At 35.4% G+C, this 21985-nt stretch overlaps 1 protein-coding gene across 8 annotated transcripts in view; it reads right to left on the bottom strand.

The window, feature by feature from the left end:
- Window positions 1-11938: 11938 nt before the first annotated feature.
- Window positions 11939-21985, bottom strand: part of LOC110827459 (uncharacterized) — a 51552-nt gene continuing 41505 nt past the window's right edge. For 2 of the 8 annotated variants that reach the window (XM_022059158.2, XM_022059163.2), the window contains 2 exons: window positions 15996-16109; window positions 11939-15764 (listed from right to left, as the gene is read on the bottom strand). In XM_022059158.2, coding sequence (XP_021914850.1) covers window positions 15626-15764; window positions 15996-16109 — 253 coding nt within the window. In that variant the 3' untranslated portion in view covers window positions 11939-15625. Of the gene's footprint in view, window positions 15765-15995; window positions 16110-18990; window positions 21638-21985 lie in introns of those variants that run through there. The other 6 variants (XM_022059159.2, XM_087351017.1, XR_002542333.2 and 3 more) reach the window with 5 other exon arrangements.

Here is a 21985-nt window from a genome sequence, read left to right as displayed (position 1 = left end):
TTGTAGAATGCAACAATTCCGTCTCGGACATTCTGTATATTGAGTGAATGTAAACACACGAAAGGCAGGAAGCGAAGAATGCTGGTCGTCTATTGGCCTCAAACCGAGGAAGTTCCCATAAACGGGGTTCAAGCGATATATTCGCTTTTCACAGCACACCAACGGCAGGTCAGGAAATCAAGAAAGTAATAACGTACGCGCACGATAAGGTACGTTTTATTGCCATTAGAACAACTATTTGTAGTCAGTTGCAAGAAGTCACGTAGGAATTACTAATCGCTCTTTAAATACAACCGTCGTCTCTTTGTAAACTAGGTTTCTCATATGTATCCACTCCATTTAATCGATTCTTATGTTCCTTTCTGACGTTCTTTCAATTTGAGATATTAATCTTATTAAATGGGAATAGTAAAGTAAAGTAAAGTAAAGTTTGTCCCACTATATGCCATGTAGGCGTTTGGGGTGAGTGGAGGTACAGCTCCTCTCTTCCTTGACCTCGGCACTAGATGGGGGTGAGTGGTCAGCATCACGCCTCGACCGGCTTTACCCCCGGGAAAGGACCCCGGTACCCATTGTAGAGGAGGCTGGGTGGGCCCCAGAGCCGGTCTGGACGCAGAGGCTAGAGGGAAAAAAAAAAAATCCTCTGACCCCGTCGGGGATCGAACCCCGGTCGTCCAACCCGTAGCTAGTCACTATACTGACTGAGCTATCCCGGCTCATAAATAGAAATGGATATGGAGAATAATAGGTAAGGCAATGCCTATTATGATATTCGGTGGACAGAGTGAGGAAAGTTTATAAAGCTCAGCCCGTATTGCCTGCAATTGGACTGAGATTCGAACCGCGTACGTCCCAAACACAACTTGATGTGCGTTCCTCACAGTGTGTCAATAGGAAGTCGATACTTCGGCGCTAGCTGCTCGGCCTGTGTTATGTCTAGTCTCTTGTTATTCTCTGACATAAAATACTTCTAAATAGGACAATCATGTTTTATGTACCGGCAACAAACAATCAGAATTGTTTTAAAATAAATTATCCGCTTCCCCTCCCCCCTCCACAATGATGTAAGGTACAGGACAGTGGTAACACCACAATAAAAAATTAGGTCTATTCGTTGTGTAAGGAAAACAATACCATAGCAATAGATTATTACAAATTTAACAGCTTTAACGGTAATTGACAGTTTTTAGACTGACTACAGCATTTTGTATGGGATAGAAAAAAAATCCTCACTTATTTCACTAGAAGTACCGGTTTACAAATATAGACCAGAAAATAAAAGCTCGAAAGAACAAGGAAGACGCTGGCGTCAATAAAACATCGTAATGACACGGTGGATGTAGACAAAGGACAGCGAACTGCGGGCGTAGTGATAAATGAGGACTGGCGGTGTGTTGCTACAATGCACAATCACACATTTCTACTCTCTCTCTCTCTCTCTCTCTCTGTTGAAGATATAATTTTTAACTGCATACATGTGATTCAGAACGTCGTGGCCTCTCGCATTCTGGAATTCCGCGTTCGATATGGACCAGGTCGGATTCAAAGACAGGACATCTGCATTATTTATTCGATTATCGCAACTGAACGGAGAGTGGATATATGTACTTAAAAGCTATCATCGTCATTTTGTAATCATTACTATCCTTAATATTCATTTATTGAAAATAAAATCTATCATTATAGACCTATTCTGTTGTAAATCTACAAGGAATAGATATATTTTTTTATATTGCAGATAAGTTTCAAAAATGGTTTTGTAGTCAAAAACTATTTTCGAAGATGGCTGTCTTCTTGGTTGTAGCGCCATGTAGTCTGTTAAACGATTAACAACGTTTCAGAGGTCCTTGCTGACTCCATCATCAGGGTGATGAGGTGGTTAACTTCTACCATACTACACGGCGCGGCAACACAGAAGGCAGACATCTTCAAACTCACCGCCACGAGAAACTCAAAACCTAAAAACCATTTTTATTGTATACAGCACACTTAAATACCAATGTTGAGCAATATAAAATAAATATCACAAATGTTAGTGAGCTCTACATTTTATGTAATCTATAAGTTCATTTATACAGTACCGGTTGGGGTTATATTAACCTGATATGATAAAAATTCAATTCAATAAACATTTAGTGAAATTCTCCGATATCTGTTTAAAAAAATCGTTTGGGCAAGAAATGTGCGGATAGACGAACAAATTATAAAATTCGTTAGAAAATTAAGGTAGGTGACATAATTTTTGAAATGGGGGACTGCAGCCACAAATACCATCAATCAGGTACCAAGACCAGTTGTAGAATGAATATAGAACTGCCAAAAGACAAAATACTCACACCCCGGGAGAAGAGAGATCAAGTTATTTTAACGGTACAGAAAAAGTGTTCTGGGTTTAGTCACGATGGGAAGACCCCAAAATCGAATTGTAACCGCGAAGCACGACAGATCTCAGGGTACTAAAAACAATTTGCTTCAGTTTATCCCTGTTCTACTGCTCACTTTTCTCAGATAATCTTTTATTTAGTCTTCTTTAAAAGCGTCTGGACCACTAAGAAGCTTTTCTCTTATCTACAGCCTCCAATAGGAACCTAACTACGACAGCGTCTTTCTTAACGTAGTTCTGTAATTTGTTGAAAATTCTACATATGTCATGTTCAGAGTTGAATTCTAAGACTCGTATGTATAAGGTAAAACGTATTTTAATTCATCCTCATTAGTTAAGATTGTGCACGTGGCCGTTCATTTCAAATTGTTCAGAAAAAACTTGTCAGAAAAAATAAAATAAAGAACATGTCAGACAGACAGTACTTGAAGTGCGAGGTATCAGAAGTCTTAATGGTGTTTGTTTTTAAAGCCACTCGTACTGTTCGCGATACGAGTAACCGTTATGTAATTTCACTCGCCTACTGCGCAAAAGATGTGTAATAAACACAAATCATAATTTTGCACTCTGCTCTGTCTAGGACGGGCAGGAATATTTCAGTCAGTAAAGTCACTGACCGTGAGGGATCGGTTTCCGGTACAGGCACAACGTCCAGACTTTCTGGGACCAACCTAGCCTCCTATCACGGGCAAAGTAACCGAGGTGTGAAGTTCCCAAAGCCCATCTCCAGTCCAGTGTCTAGGTTAATGGAGTGGAGTAATACCGCCACTCCCCCATATGTCTTAATGGTATAATGATCAATAAAACACCACAACAACTTTACATTATTTGCGTACGAACGACACAGACTTAGAAAATTGTCACTTGAATAAATAATGACGGGAAAATAATATTAAAGTGGATTTAGGAGAAATTAAATGTGGTAATCTGGATTAGAACAGTCTGGTCGAAGCAGACTCCAAAAATAGACCTTCATTCCAAAGATCTTAATCTTCAGGGTTCTAATTACAGTTTACCGACATTCAAATTAAAATTCGAACATATAGCCAGAACAATGTCTTACATCTTCTGAAACAGTTCCAATGATTGTAATATTTTGACATAAATGCAAGTCTGATAAGCTTAAAATGTATACATAATATACAATTGATCCATTTAAATAAAGATTTGCATTTTGGCAAATACGTAATTCAAAACATATTCTTGGCCTGGCAACAACGCGTTATCGTTAAAACTTGCAGCGAAGAGAGATTATATTCGCATAGGAAGACGTGAATAAAATTTTCAAGTGACTGAAAATCTAATTTACTTGATGCAATACACAAAAAAGTCCCAGTTTATAATTAAAATCCGTGATGTTCGAACACTCCTATTCCCATCGAAGTGAGTCCTTATTTACAGACGGACACTCTACTGGCAGATGTGGGCACACAAGCTTAACCTTTAAGCTGAAGATCCACCCTTTGACGGCAGTCCGCGACTGTTCAGTCAATATATTTGCAGGTCTTTTCCTGTATCCTCAGTGAGGGCGCAGGGCACACCATGCCACGGTTAAAGGAGCCCGAACTCAGGCGAGTTGTTAGCAATTCTGCTTCGTATTCAGCAGGTTCCGGGTTCAAATGTTGGCCCAGAGATCTCCTATCGCGAAGTTTTTCGCGGTTCCCCTCAGTACCTCCAGGCAAATGCTGGAAAGCCTATTTCCACTATTCTGGTCTAAACACCCAGACCAATTATCACGTATTTACAGCTTAAAATGTAAACATTCACAAAAACGAATTTTACACACATACACATGAAGAAAAATCACACTTATACACTAAATACTGTATATTTAAAAAAATCTCATAAATTCTAAAGTTATACTTAACCTACAAACATTTTTGAAAAATTAAAAAAATAATATGAACAAATTCATTTTCAGGAGGTAAAAACATGAATTGTTTATTGTTTTCCTTCTTCATCACTCATCCTTCAAGAAAGAAAATTTATTTCTGCATAATTTTATATACGTTTGGTGTCTGTACTTTTATCTGGTCCTGAACTACAACAGTTTTTGTAAAACAATGTTCACGTACCTTTGACCTTGAAACAGCCACTGCCTAGTTGAAAAATTCACAATAAATGAACTTATATATAACTCGCTACACAAAACAACGAAAAAATATAATAAGTACTACATAAACTTTGTAATAAAAACAAAATTATGAATCTAAATACTTATTTCAGCATAATTAAACCGAAAATCACGAGCAATAAACGTTAACAGGTAAACATATGAGCTCAACGTATTTCATTTGTTCAAAAACATTTTTTGTTGGCCTTTAGGAGCCATCTCTTGAGAAAAAATGAGTTAAACACCGTTTAAACTACTATATGCTGCCTTCTGGTTGCCTTATATGTAATCAGATCATCAAATTTAGTCAGCACCAATGGATCGGCTCCCTGAGTGTTCTACAAACATTTTCTGTTGGACTAAGAAGTTATCTGTTGAGAAAAATATGAACTGAAGTTCAAACTTGCTTATGCAGCCTCGGAGCTTTTTATGTAGTTACAGCAGCAGAATTAACCAAAGCCGATGTATCGGCGCCATGAGTGTTTTAGCTATTACTACTGTGCCTATATACCGGCGCTTTGGATTTTTGGGGTTAAATTAGGCCAAGGCTGCTTACTTACTTCCATATTCTTTTCGATTCATAAACCACGAATCATTCTTTCATTTGATGCTATATAATATCATCTACTGACAGCGTCTATAAACAAAACACAGAACGCGATCGCCCTGATGATGGAGACAGCATGGGTCTCTGAAACGTCGGCAAACTTTTACCAGACTACACGGCGCAACAACCCAGAAGATAGAGCCCGTCTTCAGACTCACTTCAAATCTACAATATATTTATAACTTTCAGACATGTATCAAAGGCATCCCTTAGGTTTTTACACAACTGTTTTCGAAGGCTGATACGATGTAAATATTCCATCTGTTTGTAATTTATTTCACTATGAATGGCGTGCATTGCACATGTATTGAAAACAGCTCTGCAAGTACACCCACCAGATGTTGGTCAATTCCTGTGTTCATATGTCCCTTTTCTGTTGAAAACGCGAGAACAACGTAAGCATTTTTGTACAGAGAAAGGTATATGAGCATTTCTCAAATTTCTTGTCCACCCAGAGTTACAAGATAAGACATCAGTATAACCGAATACATTCAAAAGTAACGGTATGTTTATGGATTATTTAATGACGTTTTCTCAGATGCATTGATTACATAGTGTGGAATTGGAAACATATTTATAGCAGCTGGGACAGCTCTCAGTATGTGAAGATTACAGTCGGATTTCAATTCCTTTAAAGTCAGGGACACTTCACTTTGTCATCAAGTGACGTTTGAGGCCTACACAGCATATAATCCAACAGGTATCCTGGTTCCATCCCTGGGATGAAGGAAGGCACCGTATATTGCTAAGACCTTTGATAAAATAGGTGTATCTTAACCTCCTCGTCTCATACAGGCGTTCACAACGTGACAATGGAATGTTAAATTATGCTTATTATGAACCATGTTATTGAATTATTTGTTCATATGGGAAATAGTAGACACACCATGGTTCGGATCCCATTTTCATTACTACCACACCTGAGGTGTGGTTCAATATACAATGGGGATTAATACCTCAACCCAGCCCAGCCCAGCCAGGCCGGCAGAAGGTGAACACATTCAGACACACACGCCGCATGGAGACTGGAAAAAGGTGATGAAGCAGCTTTACGTTTGTCTGAGAGCTAGTACCATAATTTCGGTTAGCAACTACTCAGTTCAGAAAACTGCAAATATATTAAGGCTGGAATAATAAGCATAATTCTTACGTTGACACAAAAGTAATTCCATGACACAAAACGTAACTGAATACCATAAGGGTCATGTAGATGTTCAGCCCTGAAGACGAAGGTAATATATCTCTCCGAAACATTGGTATCTACCTACAAATTCACACGGTGTTACAACCCAGAAGATAAACATCGACACCGCAGTGAAGATCTCAAATCTCAAGTGACACATTCTGTGGTCCTTGACTAAAGACAGACATGTCACATTACAGGCAAAAAAGCCTGCCTTGGTCTGCAAACTGACATTACGTGGTAAATTAACTATGAATTGTATTCAAAACAGCTGTCAAATTATTCCATCATCAAGTCTTACGAAGTACGAATGGATATTTCTACTAATTATTAAAATAACTATATAAGATGTCTGCTATTATTGGAAGGCTGTCACTTTGTAGGAAACAAGCCATCCTGTAACTATAATTCGCGAAGTTGTAGAGGTTGAAACTGACTCCCGAATATGGAACCAAACGCCTTGACCTACTGTGCCATTTAATTCATACCTTGTGCCTTCAGACAGAAGGCTTGGCAGCTGATTTTACAGTAGACATCAGTCCTCAAACAGATTTTAAGCTGGTTCAGTTTAAGAAACCGGTATTTACTTGCACAACGGCAAGAGCACACGTGGGGACGCCGCCTACAAACGGCTTAATTTTTATAAGTGAATAGTTCATGGCGATAACACTATCGCGGAACATATTTGAAATAGAAACAAGAAATGAGACCTGAGCATATACAACGCCCACGAACAGACTTGTCTCAGATGAAGTTGTATCTTCTTTTACACAAGAACGTAAATTTTTATGACATATACATACGACACCATCAAAATTTAATGGCATTACAGTGCATCAAACGTTTTTGGATTTAGCGTATATTTGATAAAATAATACACGTATGATTTGAGGTTTTCACAGCGGTGAGTATGAAGATTTCTGTCTTCTGGGTTGTTCCAACGTTTCAGAGGTCATACTGCCTCCATCATCAGAGTATGAAGATTTCTGTCTTCTGGGTTGTTGCGCTGTGTAGTATGGTCGATGTTTACCAACGTTTCAGAGGTCATACTGCCTCCGTTATCAGGGCGATGAGTATGAAGATTTCTGTCTTCTGGGTTGTTGCGCCGTGTAGTCGGTCGATGTTTACCAACGTTTCTGAGGTCATACTGCCTCCGTCATCAGGGCGATTTCACGGAATCGCCCTGATGATGGAGGCAGTGACCGAGTTAAGTTTCAAACAATATTTTGACACATATATTCCATAAGGAGCAAGGAGTCTAAATTATTGTACATTAAAACAAAACAAAAATATATATACCACTCCTGAGTTTATTTAGATTGAGAACACAAAGGAAGAAAGAAAGAAACAAAATATCAAGATTTAAATTAAATTTCACTTTTTTAAATTTCCTTCGTTGTACCAGTCTTGAAAAAAAGTGGTTACATTGAGAATCTCTGGATTAGGCAGTGTGATGAAACTGTCTACCTGTTTCTGAAGATACACCTGTTAACAGTATTTGGGCAGTGCTGACTGGAAGAATGTACGGTTTCTGGGCCAAAGACCCCAATGAGTTTCAGTTATAAGAATTTCCCCATTACATCCCACCCCCCACTGTGGGTGTTTGCTTACATCTAACGGTCAGTGACCTCTCTTACTCCCCTTCCTTCATACCTGCATGAACTGCTTTTCAGTAAGTGTCGAGAATTTTTAGTAGAAAGTGGAGTAACTTTTATTTCCACAGCCAGTGTTGTAAAAATGTAACCTACATACATCAAATGAAAACAGTAACATATTACGGAATCACGGGCATAATTTTTTGAGAATGATTTGTGGGGCGACAAAGATGAAGTGCCCGTAATTATTAAGACTCAAAAGATGTGGCACATTCATTTCCGCGTGCGGTTTGTGGTCCGTACTAAAGCTTTGACAATAGCGTCGACAGTTAGAAAATCGATGGCTTACAGACTGGGAAGAGTAAACTACTCATTAAGGGCGAAATCTGGGCACTGTTGGTAACGTTAATTGCCTATCATTCGTATTTTTCATACAACTAAATAAACAGATAAAAGAACAAACATGCATATATGTGTATTTATTTATTTTTTATTGAATCAATGCAATTACAGTTTTGGCCCGTTCCCCAGTCTGGCCTTTGAGAATGACTTCAGCGATCGTCAATTGTTTAGAATCGATTAACTCTCAGTGGGCGGGGTATTTGACAAAGTCATGAAGGAGGAGTCCCAGGTGATTACGCGGCTGGATGGGGATTCCCCACCACGATAATTCCGCACCCAGAAACATTAGTATGAATTCATGTAAAGTGCTATCTTAATTTTAAAGAAAATGGAACGTGTCAGGAGATTGAATAAAATGTATTCCAACGTTCATTTCGAAGGGGTAGGTGTGCTGCTGCAAAGCGACCACAAGAACAATGGGACAGTGTAGGCTAACATTAACCCCAAACCATGACTGTGTTGCACCGAGTAATATGATCAAATTCTACCGTTCTCGCCGCCGTGTGCACCTGAATTCTCAAAAAGAACAAAAAAACAGATTTCAATTGGACGCTCAATAAATTGTTGAAGTCAGAATAGTTTAAACACAAAACAGAGAACTTCATAAAATCCTATAAAGCTGGAAAGAAAAGAGAAAAGGCTTAACAGCATAGGCCTACTACTTTCTAAGCAGCATACAGAATGACAAAGAAAATCTGCAAACCTTTCACAGCAGTAAATCTGTAGTGAAACTAAACTCGATTATTCGTAATGAGATTTCAAGGCTAAAACCTCATTTTCCGTGACAGTGCTTATGAGGTTGTTGACATAAAATACAGGAATGGAGAGATAAAAAGTGATCTTACGAGTGTCAACTTCCAATGATGTTCTGTGCCATTTCAGAACTTTTACTTTTTTAACATAAATTCTTCAACCAAAAGTCGTGGCCGAGTGGTTATTACTTTTGCTTTGTGTTTGGAAGTTCCTGAATTCAAATATCGGCCTGGAGATTGGATATAATTTTTCATGGTTTGCATCTGTCCACCCAGGAAAGTGGCGGGACAGTCCCTTAAATCAGGCAACGACCGCTTTGTTCAACATAATTTCCAGTTCATTAATAGTCCCACCATTCGACGCAATAGTCTAAAATAGTGACAATGTCAGTACACAGAACATAAAATTCACTTAAAAACACCTGTTATATGCAACCCAACTTACTAAATACAAGCGATACCATCTCTTGACGAAAATATAAACTACTCGTTCTTCATGGTTCAATTTGGGCTTTCGTCACTTACACATATCAGTTGCTTGGTTGTTGTATGGATTCCTTGATTTCGGAGCAAAACAACAATTATTTCTGCAATGTTCCAATACACAACATTCTGAAGCACTAGTTAGGCCTATTTAACTTCTTACAAAACCAGATCTGATAAAAATTCATAGTCTTCTAAACTGATTCATATTCCAAAAATAGTTCACTACATATCTTTATTTGAAGGCAGACACATGGACAACCTCCAGAGCTGACAATTGGTTTGAACTTAGGAGGTATCTAGTTTGAATCTCAGCTGCTGCTATTATGAATAACGTTTTACTATAGTTTTTTATGACAGTTCCCATTCCAGCCTAGTTACAGACCCTTACATCAAAGAACTAAAACAGAATAAACTTAATTCTAAAATATTAATCCATTTTGCTAAGGTTAAGTAAGCAGCCTGTTCTGAACACGCACTATCTGACGTTTAGTCATCCAAGTCTCTCTAAATGTTTCAGTTCTGTTTACCACTTTATCTATTTTTATGAAAATATTGATTTTTCTCTCTGGTGGTCATTATTTTTTAAAACCATGGCTGGGCTTCCCATGTTCTTTGCTTTTTAATGTGCACCACATATTGTTATGTATGTCCTGGAATCCATTAAGCTTATTTTTAATAATTTTCACCATAATGAAAAGAAGTGTGGAAATCCCAGTAACTTAAAAGACACTCCTATTGCATGGGCTGAGTATTTACAATTATTTTTTATCCAACAGGACATTTTTCCAGATAAGACTTAGCATTCCAAGTCTTTTTCCCTAGATATATTTCTTGCCCTTTCTCTAAATGCTACGAAAAATGATTCTACGAAGTTCATTTTCTCTTCTATGAACAACTGCTTCTTCTGCAGTAAGATGCATACTTAAACACTGGCCGAACTAAATTCGAGATCTAACAATAATCTTCCACTTTTATATATCATCTACATACACACACAGGAGTTTGCTTACATCCTCGACTTTTGAATCTAAAATTAACGTTGTCCTCTAAAGTAAAGTAAAGTTTGTCCCGCTACGTGCCGTAAAGGCGCTTGGGGTGGGTGGAGGTACAGCTCCTCTCTTCCTTGACCTCGGCACTAGATGGGGGTGAGTGGTCAGTATCACGTCCCGGCCGGCTTTACTCCCGGGAAAGGACCCCGGTACCCATTGGATAGGAGACTGGGTGGGCCCCAGAGTCGGTCTGGACGCAGAGGCTAGAGGAAAAATCCTCTGCCCCCGTCGGGGATCGAACCCTGGTCACCCAGCCCGTATACTGACTGAGCTATCCCGGCTCATAACGTTGTCCTCTACGGATACTGAATTTCTCCACATTTTAAAGCAACCCTCTTTACTTTAGAACACCTCAGACATGACAGCAGGTCTCTGGGTAAAGATTCAGACCTGGGGTCTGTTGTAACACAAAGCAGGAGGGCAACCATACAATGACCACTGATATGATTTAATATAAACAAGCAAATGTAATAATCTAGATACCGAGCTTTGAAAAATAATTGATTATTCTCAACGATGTTTTACTCATGAAAATGTGGATGGAGGGGCAATGGACAGGACATCCACCAACATAAATGTCTTAACCACCTCCTACACTAGAGTCCATCACCAACACCATAAATGGTGATACAATATTGTATCAGTTGTCATGACGTAGTGGCTAGCAATTCTGCTTTGTATTTGGTAAGTCAAATAATATAAAAATTTAAAACATTTCTGGCACACACACATATTATACGTGCATATGCAAACACAAATGGCATAATCTTTCTAACCTCTAACGACTGTGTTCACCCTAAGCTGGTGGGAGATTAAGTTTTTCCCTCACGTAGACATAAATTAATGTTATTATTAGGGTTCGGATGTTCATGACCTAAAAAATCGAGAAATATGCCCCCAAATATAACCAAAATATGAATTTTATCTTTAAAATATAACCGAAATATGCATTTAACTACAAATACGACCGAACACATAAAAACGACCTAAATATGCATTTATATGCAAAATAAAAACAGCTTAATTGTGATTAGAATATCTAATTAGTGTTTAATTTTAGTTTAGAATGAAAATAGAAGCCCCAATAAAAATATGACAACTCATGAACATCCGAACCCTAGTTATTATATTTACAAAACACTGTCTAAAATGTTTCTAGAGACTTTTGAGATTTTAAAAGATACAGTTACTCTATACTTTTATATTCTGCACTCTGAACATTTAAAGGGTCATTTAAATTCTGGCCATCAGCTAGTACCACTGGTATTTTATACGATACATGAAAGGAAGATATTGTAGCCTCAACAGGAGCCATGCTCTGAGACTCTCAGATCCATGACATACAGTTGATGAACAAATAACAAAAAATAGGGGCAAATCATTCTTTATTACACCAAGAACCGTTTAACTGAGCAATACACTCATATTCTCACATTTTAATAACATATAGTGAAAATATTAACAAACATAAGAATGGCATCTGATACAAACTGTTCCACATAATGTTGGCACATTTCAATCTGATAAAAGTGCATACTGAATTGTTACTCTGTCAGTTACAGCCAATCAAATAGTTATTTAAACGTGCCTCTTCACGATTACAAAAAGTGTTCTGTTAAAGATAAATCTTCCCTAGGTTCTAAGTTTTATCTTTCAGTATTCGCTTTTATTTATTCCGAGTACTGAGTATACAATACAATGTTCTTGTAAGAACTTACAGTCATTCTTGAGAAGTTAACAGTTCACTCAGCTAATTAAGATATTCTCCACCTTTTATACAACCCCAAGGTTCATTACTCTCTTCACAAGAGCTCACCAGTGGTTCATATCTAGAGCCAAATGAACCCACATTCTTTCACCTGATGTCTGCTCTGGATAATATATGGACATAAAAATATACAGGGTGAGTCAAATAAAATACCCGGGGCGGACCAAAAGTAGCAACTACTGCCTTGTAGTAAGATATTGGATTATCAAAGGCTAAAGGAAGAAAACCTTGAAAAAAAATTACCCGGTCCTCCAGGTTGGGGGTTGATGCAATGGGCCAACTCCCCATTCATCGAAAAAAAACAATGTTAAAAAACTCAAGAGATTAAAACTGGGCGGATGATAATTGGTGTATGGAATATCCAAGGTTTAAGAAATAAAATAGGGAAAGTTATTAAAGAATTGGAAAGCAGAAACCAAGATATTATTATACTATCAGAAACAAAAATTAAGGAAACAGGTATTGAACCCAAGGGATCATATGCTGTGGGGTACCAAAAGATTAACGAGCAAAACGTGGAATATCTGTATTGATGAAAAACAAATTCAGGAAATGTCACAAATTGGGAGCCTATTGAAGAAAATTTGATAAAAATTAACATAAATCTACATGGATACAGAATTACAATTTTGTGAGTATATGCACTTAGTGAAGATGAGCTTTCTCATAATAAAGATGAGTTTTTCAACAAATTAAATTGATTAATAGAAGAAATTGGAAATACAAGAAAAGTTATCGTTGCGGGAGATTTCAACAGTAGAACAGGAAGACAAACAGGAAGTAAAATCATAGGACCATTTGGAGAAAATATTGTGAATGACAATGGCAAGAGATTAATTGATATTTGTGAACAGAATTCTTTAAAAATTTTGAACGGCTTCTATCAATATAGAGAAATACATAAATATATATGGCATCAGGATACATTACTTCAAAAATCGATAATCGATTATATTATAATACAGCCGCAAATAAAATTAAAAATACAAGACATCAGATTGTACAGAGGAGTGACACTCAATGATTATTTTTTAGTTAATTCAAAAATGTTATTTCCATTTAGAGATACAGAAGTTGGAGACAATCAAATTAATCATGAGGAGAATTTAAAGACTGAAATAAATATTCCCAAATATAATTTAAATAGTTTAGAGAATGAAAGTACCATATATTTATACAGAAAGAGATTAAATGAAAAATTAACAGAAAATCTTTTTGATACTACAGAAATTCAGTATCAATATATTTTAAATAATTTACACAAATCAGCCAAAGAAGCTCTAGGGGAAAAGTATAATATACACAACAAAAAATTATTGTATTATAGGAATGAGGAAATAGAAAAGGATGTAAAAATAAAAAAGGATAAATATGTAAAATGGCTAAATACACCAAATATCCAGGACAAAATAGAACTTAATGCACAACAGGCTAAAATCAGAAAGAAAGTTGCGAAGGCAAAGAACAAAGGGTGGGAACAGTCATGTCAAAAAACAGAAAATTTTATCGGAGGATAAAGAAGCACAGAAGCCTGGAGGACATTAAAAAATTTAAGAAGAAACTCTAAAGAAACACATCATATTAAATATATCACATTCCAGTCATGGGAAAAATATTTTAAAGAACTACTAACAAAAAATAGAGAAGAATATTTGGAGAATCTTCAACAAGAATTAAATGAAACATTGGGTAATTACATCCACTTGGATATAGAAACAGTAAAAGATGCTATCAAATCTTTAAAGAATAGAAGAGCTACTGGAATTGGAGGAATTTCCACTGAACTATTAAAATATGGTACAGATAAATTATATGAACTTTTAAGAGATCTTTTTTTGAAAAATGCCTAAATGGGGAGGATGTATCAGATGATTGGAAAATAGGATATATTTCCATAATACATAAGAAGGGAAGGAAAGACAATTGTAAAAATTATAGGGGTATAACAGTAACCAGCACATTAAGCAGACTTTATGGAAGAATAATTAAATATTTTCTAGAAAAAGAGTACAAGGAAATGGAGGCGGAAGAACAAGCAGGTTTTCGAGCAGGAAGATCGACAATAGATCATATCTTTTGCTTACAACAAATTATTGAAAAGAAAACAGTTTGAGCACAACCTCTTCATTTAGTGTTTATGGATATAGAAAAAGCTTATGATAGTGTTCCTTTAACCAATCTATGGAGAGCTTTACAATCATTTGGTTTCAACCCTACTATAATAAAAGCAATTCAAACATTGTACAGAAATTCTATATCTAAAATAAGAATAGGAAAAAATTTGTCACCTGGATTTCAAGTTACCAAAGGGATGCTGTATATCAAACACATTATTTAAAATTTACCCTGGAAAAACTTTAGATTTGGAAGAAAAAATGTAAGAATATGGAAATTACAATAAATGATAATACAGTATATTCATTACAATTTTTTGATGATCAGTTGATTCTAGCTGAAGATTATGATGATATAGAATATATGACTAGAAAATTGATAGAGGAATATAAAAAATGGGGACTAAATACCAATTTGAATAAAACAAAATATATGACAATAGGAGAAATAAATGAAGATTTGGTCCTGGAAGAAGGGATGGGAACAATAACACAGGCTGAAGAATTTAAATATCTAGAGGTGAAAATTACAAAATGATGGGAAACAAGACAAGGAAATTAGATCAAAAATAAATTCAGGAAAGTCGACAATCTCTATATTAAATGGTATATTATGGGATAAACAGATAACAACGAATACCAAAACCAAAATATTTAAAATAATAGTTGGAAGTATCACGACATGTGGTTCAGAAGTTTGGACTATGAAACCACAGTTACTTAAAAAATTACTGGTAGCTGAAATGGACTTTTGGAGATGTTCTGCAAGGGTGTCAAGACAGGGAAAAATAAGGAATGAAACTATTAGAGTTAGAATGAATGTTTAAAATTAAATTCTTGATTTTATCCAACAAAAGCAATTAGAATGGTATGGACATACAAAAAGGATGACAGAAGAGAGATTACCGAAGGTCATGGAATGGGTACCGCCTGGAAGAACGAAAAGAGGACGTCCTCCAAACACCTGGATACAGGATATATATATATATATACCTATATCTTCTAAATATTCTCTTCCCTTCAGGCTCCCTATTTCAGTAACTTCATCACATAAACACTTCATTCCACTGGTAAACTGTAGACCATGGGGCTGTGACTAGTGGAGGCATCACATCTTGGAGACTCAGAGCATGAACACAAACTCCTTCCTTTCACATTCTTCTATTTATAATTTCAAATTTTTTTATATAACATATTTCTCTGTTTCTTTTGCCAACCAATCTTCTCATGACTGTGCACATTCCTCGCGTAAAACACGGTAGTGCATCCAAGATTTGTCTTTAACACAGCATTGCATGCCCTGTTTGTACACCTAAAATATACATACATACTAAATTATTACCTAAAAAGTAATAAATTAAACTGTAACAATTACATTAAACTAATTTATGGTGTAAACTGAAAGCACAAAATATCATTACATATAAAAATAATTTAAGTTTATAATTCTACATCCTAGCAAGTCTAGTATAAAAATGTCAAATTCAAATAAATATTCAAAAGTTAACACGTCACTGGAAAATACATTTTAGAATTCTTTTACCTCCACATGATGATTCCACCTCTTGTTTCATGCGCCTTGCGATATTTGTATTGACCAAGCAATAAACAATGATTTCCCCTAATGGTTTTTGTCACAAGTAAGTCTCTTTCAGGCCTATAAAGAAAAACAAACATCAATCGGCTCTTTAGATAGGCTTTATCCAATTAATATAAATTCTAAAAGTGATACAAAAGTGGAAATGTCATTATAGTTGAAAATTACATGCTTTCAGTTGATTGCAATGAATAGAATATAATTAAAAGTGATTTTCTACCAGGTCCTACCATGTCACTAATGGAGAACTGTTCACAATCTAAAAATGAAACATAAGAATTACGGTCAAGTTGACTAACGAAATAAAACAAAGGGTAAATTTGCTCCACAGGATGGAGAATGAAATCTGTTGTTTGGTGGTCTATTATTTTTTTGTTAATCCTAAATCACTTACATATTTCCCACAATAAAAAAATTAACAATCTCCATTTTCATAGGAAAGTCTATGAGAAGACAATTTATCTGATATGTTGGCACACAAGATCACCTACAAAAATGTGAAAACATCAAAAACAAAAAGAAAACATATATTCTGTACCACTTGTTAGACCTGGGTATGCTGAAAGTACTGGAATGAGAAATGTGAAGAGATAAAGTTTTCCAAAAGCTGATATATTATGACAAATACACATGTGTACTGTACATTAATAGTGAAACAGTGAAGACAAACTCAATTCTAAGAAGGCCGCTCTACGACAGTAAGAAGCTAGACATTCAACTATCTTCCATCTACAATTAACATCTGTCATATGTGACAGCTGTGGTGGACTTATTAAAATAAATGCAACTGTTAAAAATAAACAAATTCTGATAAAAATATTTAATGTATAACATATATGAAGCAATCTAAATATGTATTTATATAAAAACTGAATACTGATGGAACATTTTCCTTTTTCAGATTATGTGCATAACTACATCAATGAATACACTTTACTATTTACCTACTCAATGGCAACATCAACATTAAGGAACTTTTCTTTCATTAAAATATTCCAATAAAATCATTTGAAATTGCTGAGAGTTTGCGCAACATTAAAATTTTGTCCACCTTGGCTGATATTCCTATTTTCATACACAGGTATCCTCCAATTTATTGACAGTTGTGTTGCAAAGAGTGAAATCACATGAATCAAGAAAGAAAATCCCTTATCCCCCCACATTCCTCCTCTGCCACCCATACAATATACTACTTCCCCTCCTCCCCACCTCATTCAAACAGCCAGCAAACAATTTGCATTAATGTGAGTGCTATTAACTGGTATCAGTCTCAATTAGGTAAAGGTATTAAAATGAGACTGCATTTTTTGAGCATTACCTATACTATGTAGAATTTGAGGTTTTCACAGTGGTGAGTCTGAAGATGGCTGTATTCTGGGTTGTTGCGCACTTCTACCAGACTACACAGAGCAACAACCCAGAAGACAGCCATCTTCAACCTATATAATACCTTCACTCTGGAGCTCCATTTCTATGGTGACCCATTAATAAAATATCAAACCATAAATCTACCAGTATAGTAACTTATTTATACAAGGTAATAAAAAGAAAAGCATTTGATATCAGACTAAGGGCTCATATAGATTTATACTCATAAGCTGAAAGACCATTTATAATGGTCTTTCAACTTATGTACATTCTGTAGAGTCTACGTAAAGATTACTACAAACATCATGTCACTAAAGGCAACTCCACCTATATCATCTTTTAATTTCCTAGCACTGATAACAGTCTGGCTGACATGCAAATTTCTGAATTAGCAGCAACAATAACTTGATGTAGGATGTTAGGTAAGAGCCATAAGGGTTTGGTTTGAAAATAAAATGCTCTGGATAATATATGGACATAAAAATATATAAAGCAAGCAATTTAGGATAGTTAAACATAGGTTATGACAGGCTGAGAATGTAGCCAGGATCAAGCAGACAAGGAATAAATAAAGGATTTTTGTGGACAACATATTGGAAATGATCACGTGGAAAAACAAGGAGGGTATCTTTAAAGATGTTACAGAAACAGGTTGTGATGATGGAGAGTGAATGGAAGTGGCTCAAGTTACATCTAATAGCCAGTTCAGATATTATCAGAGTTTAATTTTCAGGTTCTGCCACCAGAATGCTATCTACAATTTTTTAAACATAGCAGACCACAATAGTTACTGTATCACAAAATCTAATTCTACAGTGCCCTACTCTGGAATAAAACAACTCTCTTCCGTCTCGTCAGCTGATATAAATTTGCTACTCCTTTAATAAATGCATGAGTTATCACTCTTCAGCCAATAAGAAACTGGAGTACATTCATACACTCCACATCCTGGCCATTCTGACAGTGGATAATGATCATGAGGTAAAAGCAGAAGGGACAAAATAATTCAAACTGAAATTAGGAGATTTTCAAGCAAGCAAACCATCACCATCAAGACAAATTAACTTTGCTGTGAACTATAAATGACTGGAAATCAGAGACAGGCGGCACTGCTGAAATGAAGAATGGTGGTTGAAAAATCAGCCATCACCAAAACTGTACCAAGACCCACCTCCAATTGCCTTATGTGATAGGCTACAGCTGTTACATGCATAAATAAGAAGCGGCATACATAACATTTACCCCAAGAATTACTTAACTATCTGTTACAAGTAACACCAACTGAGAGATTAAACTGTGAACTCACATTTAACATGTATTAGTATGTACACTATATTGGTTTGAATCTTAGGTCTACATAATAAATAATCCATTACACACACGTTTTCTTGATTCAATACTATATAAAGTACAACAATCAATTGACATAAATATGAGATAATAAATAAAGTAATCCCCTCCCAACTGTTGTGTTATGCTCCTGGCAAACAACATGATTGGTAAGACCAAGCCATTATGGGAAATTGGAGGTTAGGAGAATCAGGGATGCTCTTCGCAACCACCAAAACCTAAATAAGACGTCTAATTCTTTATTAAACACAAACAATAACATTATATATTAATACAGAAGATTTTCACAAAATGACACACACCTCAAATGAAATCTGGAAACTAGGCTGTTACCCTCAGCATATGTGAAATATTTGATGTAGAGGCTACATATTTTTTCTGGGCACACAAATATAAATCAAAATATTACAACTCGAAAAATGATAAAAATGAAAAGCCACAGATACTTAAAATCTGCAGTTGGCAAGGTATTGTTGCACAAACATTTAACTAAAGTAAGGCTAGAGGTTTTACACTTAATTGTAGAAATGACCAAAATTAACACAAGAGTGTGCAAAAGAAATATTTTCTATCACACATCAATATTTCTTTGAAACTATGATAGATTCTGATTCTTCTGTCATCCAGGTTCCAAGAAACAAATGTCACGATGCTTGTTAGATCCACTGTACAATTAAACAAAAGATTTATTTTTAAATTTCTGCAGATTATTATCAGTACAATACAACTGTTACTTAAAATACTGACTGTTATAATACTGAGTACCACAGGTTTAGTTGTTATAAGTTTCTGGACTGGAACTTATAGAAGAAAACAATGGACAGAATTCACTGCTGTTTACACCCCATGTTTGACACTGGCAGTCTTTATGGAATTCTTCTCTTGCTAACTTTTCCCAGGAGATCTCTTTGTGGTTATGTGTATTTCTTGAATTTAACAAAGTGGTACATTTAATATCAGTCTTCAGCAGAGCATTGCAGCTGCTCTTCGTGCACCTAAAAATAAACATTGGAATAAAGTTCTGACAAGAAACAGTCCTGTACTTGTAACTGAATTACTTATCACAATGAATACATTAAATCTAAGACTGAATGCAAAAGAAGGGCTCAATTGCTGTGAATATTTAAACAGAACAATTTCAAATACAAACAAGCATATATACTATTCTTCATTTCACATGCTGATACTGTTAACTGACATGACTCCACTCTTCTTTAATTTCTATAAGAACAGTAAGTGGTAAAAGTTTGATAAATAATTCATAAAAATAGTGGAAAGATGTAGTACACAGTTTCCAAATACATCATTTACAATTTTTCATCCTCAGTCCTCTTGATGTATTATATATACATATGTTACAGATACAGATTTATTGCCGACAGAGCTCATTAAGAATAGAGATGCTACAATTTGTATGATTATGTATCTTTTTTCCATATTAGTACAGCACTAGGAATTTCTCAAATTCAAGTTATAGACCTTACAGAAATATATTTCATGTTGCAATGAGTCATTTTAGACCTCCGGAAAGTTTGTGGTTACAGTGGATTGGTACAGAGAAATATGAAATGACAATGTTTGCTACAGATCTTTATGCCAAATCTTAGTTAAATCTATTACATAATTTGGAAGATGAAACACACTGAGAGACTGATGAATGGTTAGAACACACAAAAAGTATAATGTAAGCCATAAAGGTATGGATCTGAATCAATAAAGGAATTCTTTTAGTTTTTAATCACAGAACATAATTAGCTTACTACAAACTAAGTATATAAGCATTGCAAAATCTGAAATTTTCACGTGGTGAGTCCAAAGTCGGCTGTCTTCTGGGTTGTAGCACCATGTAGTCTGGTAGAAGTTTAACAATGTTTCAAAGGTCCTTGCTGTCTCCATCTTTAGGGTGATGAGTGACCCACTGCTCTGATGATAGAGGTGCTGCAACCCAGAATACAGCCATCTCCCTTCTATATGAGCATTTTTGAGATATAAAATTCATAATACTGTCAGTAGTCAATAACAACAGTAGTCTGAAACATGTGTTACATGTTATTTTCAATGCTTGGTGCTTTCCAACATATGTCAATGCATAATTGATCTGAAACAGAACTCAAATTATAAAACTGAAAATTAGCACTAAACCTGCACATAACATTTTGTATATTTTTTACCACTTTGAAACTAGGTTATTGTCTCTTTGTTTGATTACCATGCATTGTTTTACTACTACTAACTGCATACTAAATGACATCATTCATCCTGTCAATGTATCTGTCCCACCTAATTACTTTAGCAAAAACAGATGAGATTTTTGATTCTTATTACATCTGGTGCAAACATGGCACCAGATACCACCCTATGTTCAAACTTTCTATTCAATGATTTCCATACAGTGCCTGTGTAAACTTCCAAGCTAAAAGTGGCACATCCATCATTTAATGCTGGGTTCTGAAATTGGTTAAGGCAAAAAAACATGAAACCTTTGCAAAAATCCAAATTTAGATTTTAGTTTTATTTATTTACTTACTTTAGTTAAAACACTTGAGGGAAAGCAGGCATAATAAATTCTTCCCTGATCATTTTATCTCCACATACATAACAGTATGTTCAAAAAGTCACTATACAGATGTGGTTACGTAGTAATGTGCAACCTGGCAATACTGGCAGATAATGGTTAAGTGAACAGTACCGTTTAAAATCCCCTGCATTTAATATGTTTATATTTTACAATTAATTTTTTATTGTCACAACTGACATGCAAAAGCAACTGCTTTCATGCAATATATTGTATTATACAATGCTTTATGATAATTGCGGTATATGAACCAGATACTTGAAGATAACACAAATTTTCAAACTCTTTCTGTGATCTGAAAAAGGAAATATATGATAGTTAATAACAAAATGCTGACCAATAAAGTAAATAAAATGATATTCACTTGTGACAGTGAATCATATCGAAAAGCATACCTCTAAATATCCAGTCATGAAGTTGGAACCCATGGCTCAAGATGGTTATGATAGAAATCTGAATTATGTTTGACAGTTTATTTTATAAAAAGAGAAGCTTTCAGTGACATGTGTCCTTGTTTAGTATCAGCAACAGTTAAAAACTGAAACCAGCACTTATATTTGGCAAACAAATATTTCCATAAATGATTAATTTTATTTTAACATGTAGTTTCAAATTCCATGAATAAGTAAAACAAAAACTAACA

This window comes from Zootermopsis nevadensis, unplaced genomic scaffold (genome assembly GCF_977971745.1).
Source record: "Zootermopsis nevadensis isolate Lab colony 2312 unplaced genomic scaffold, Znev_1.0 Znev_ptg000018l, whole genome shotgun sequence".
NCBI lineage: Eukaryota > Metazoa > Arthropoda > Insecta > Blattodea > Termopsidae > Zootermopsis > Zootermopsis nevadensis.
Note: the sequence above shows the minus strand (reverse complement) of the source record. Positions and strands in the feature narration are given on the sequence as shown.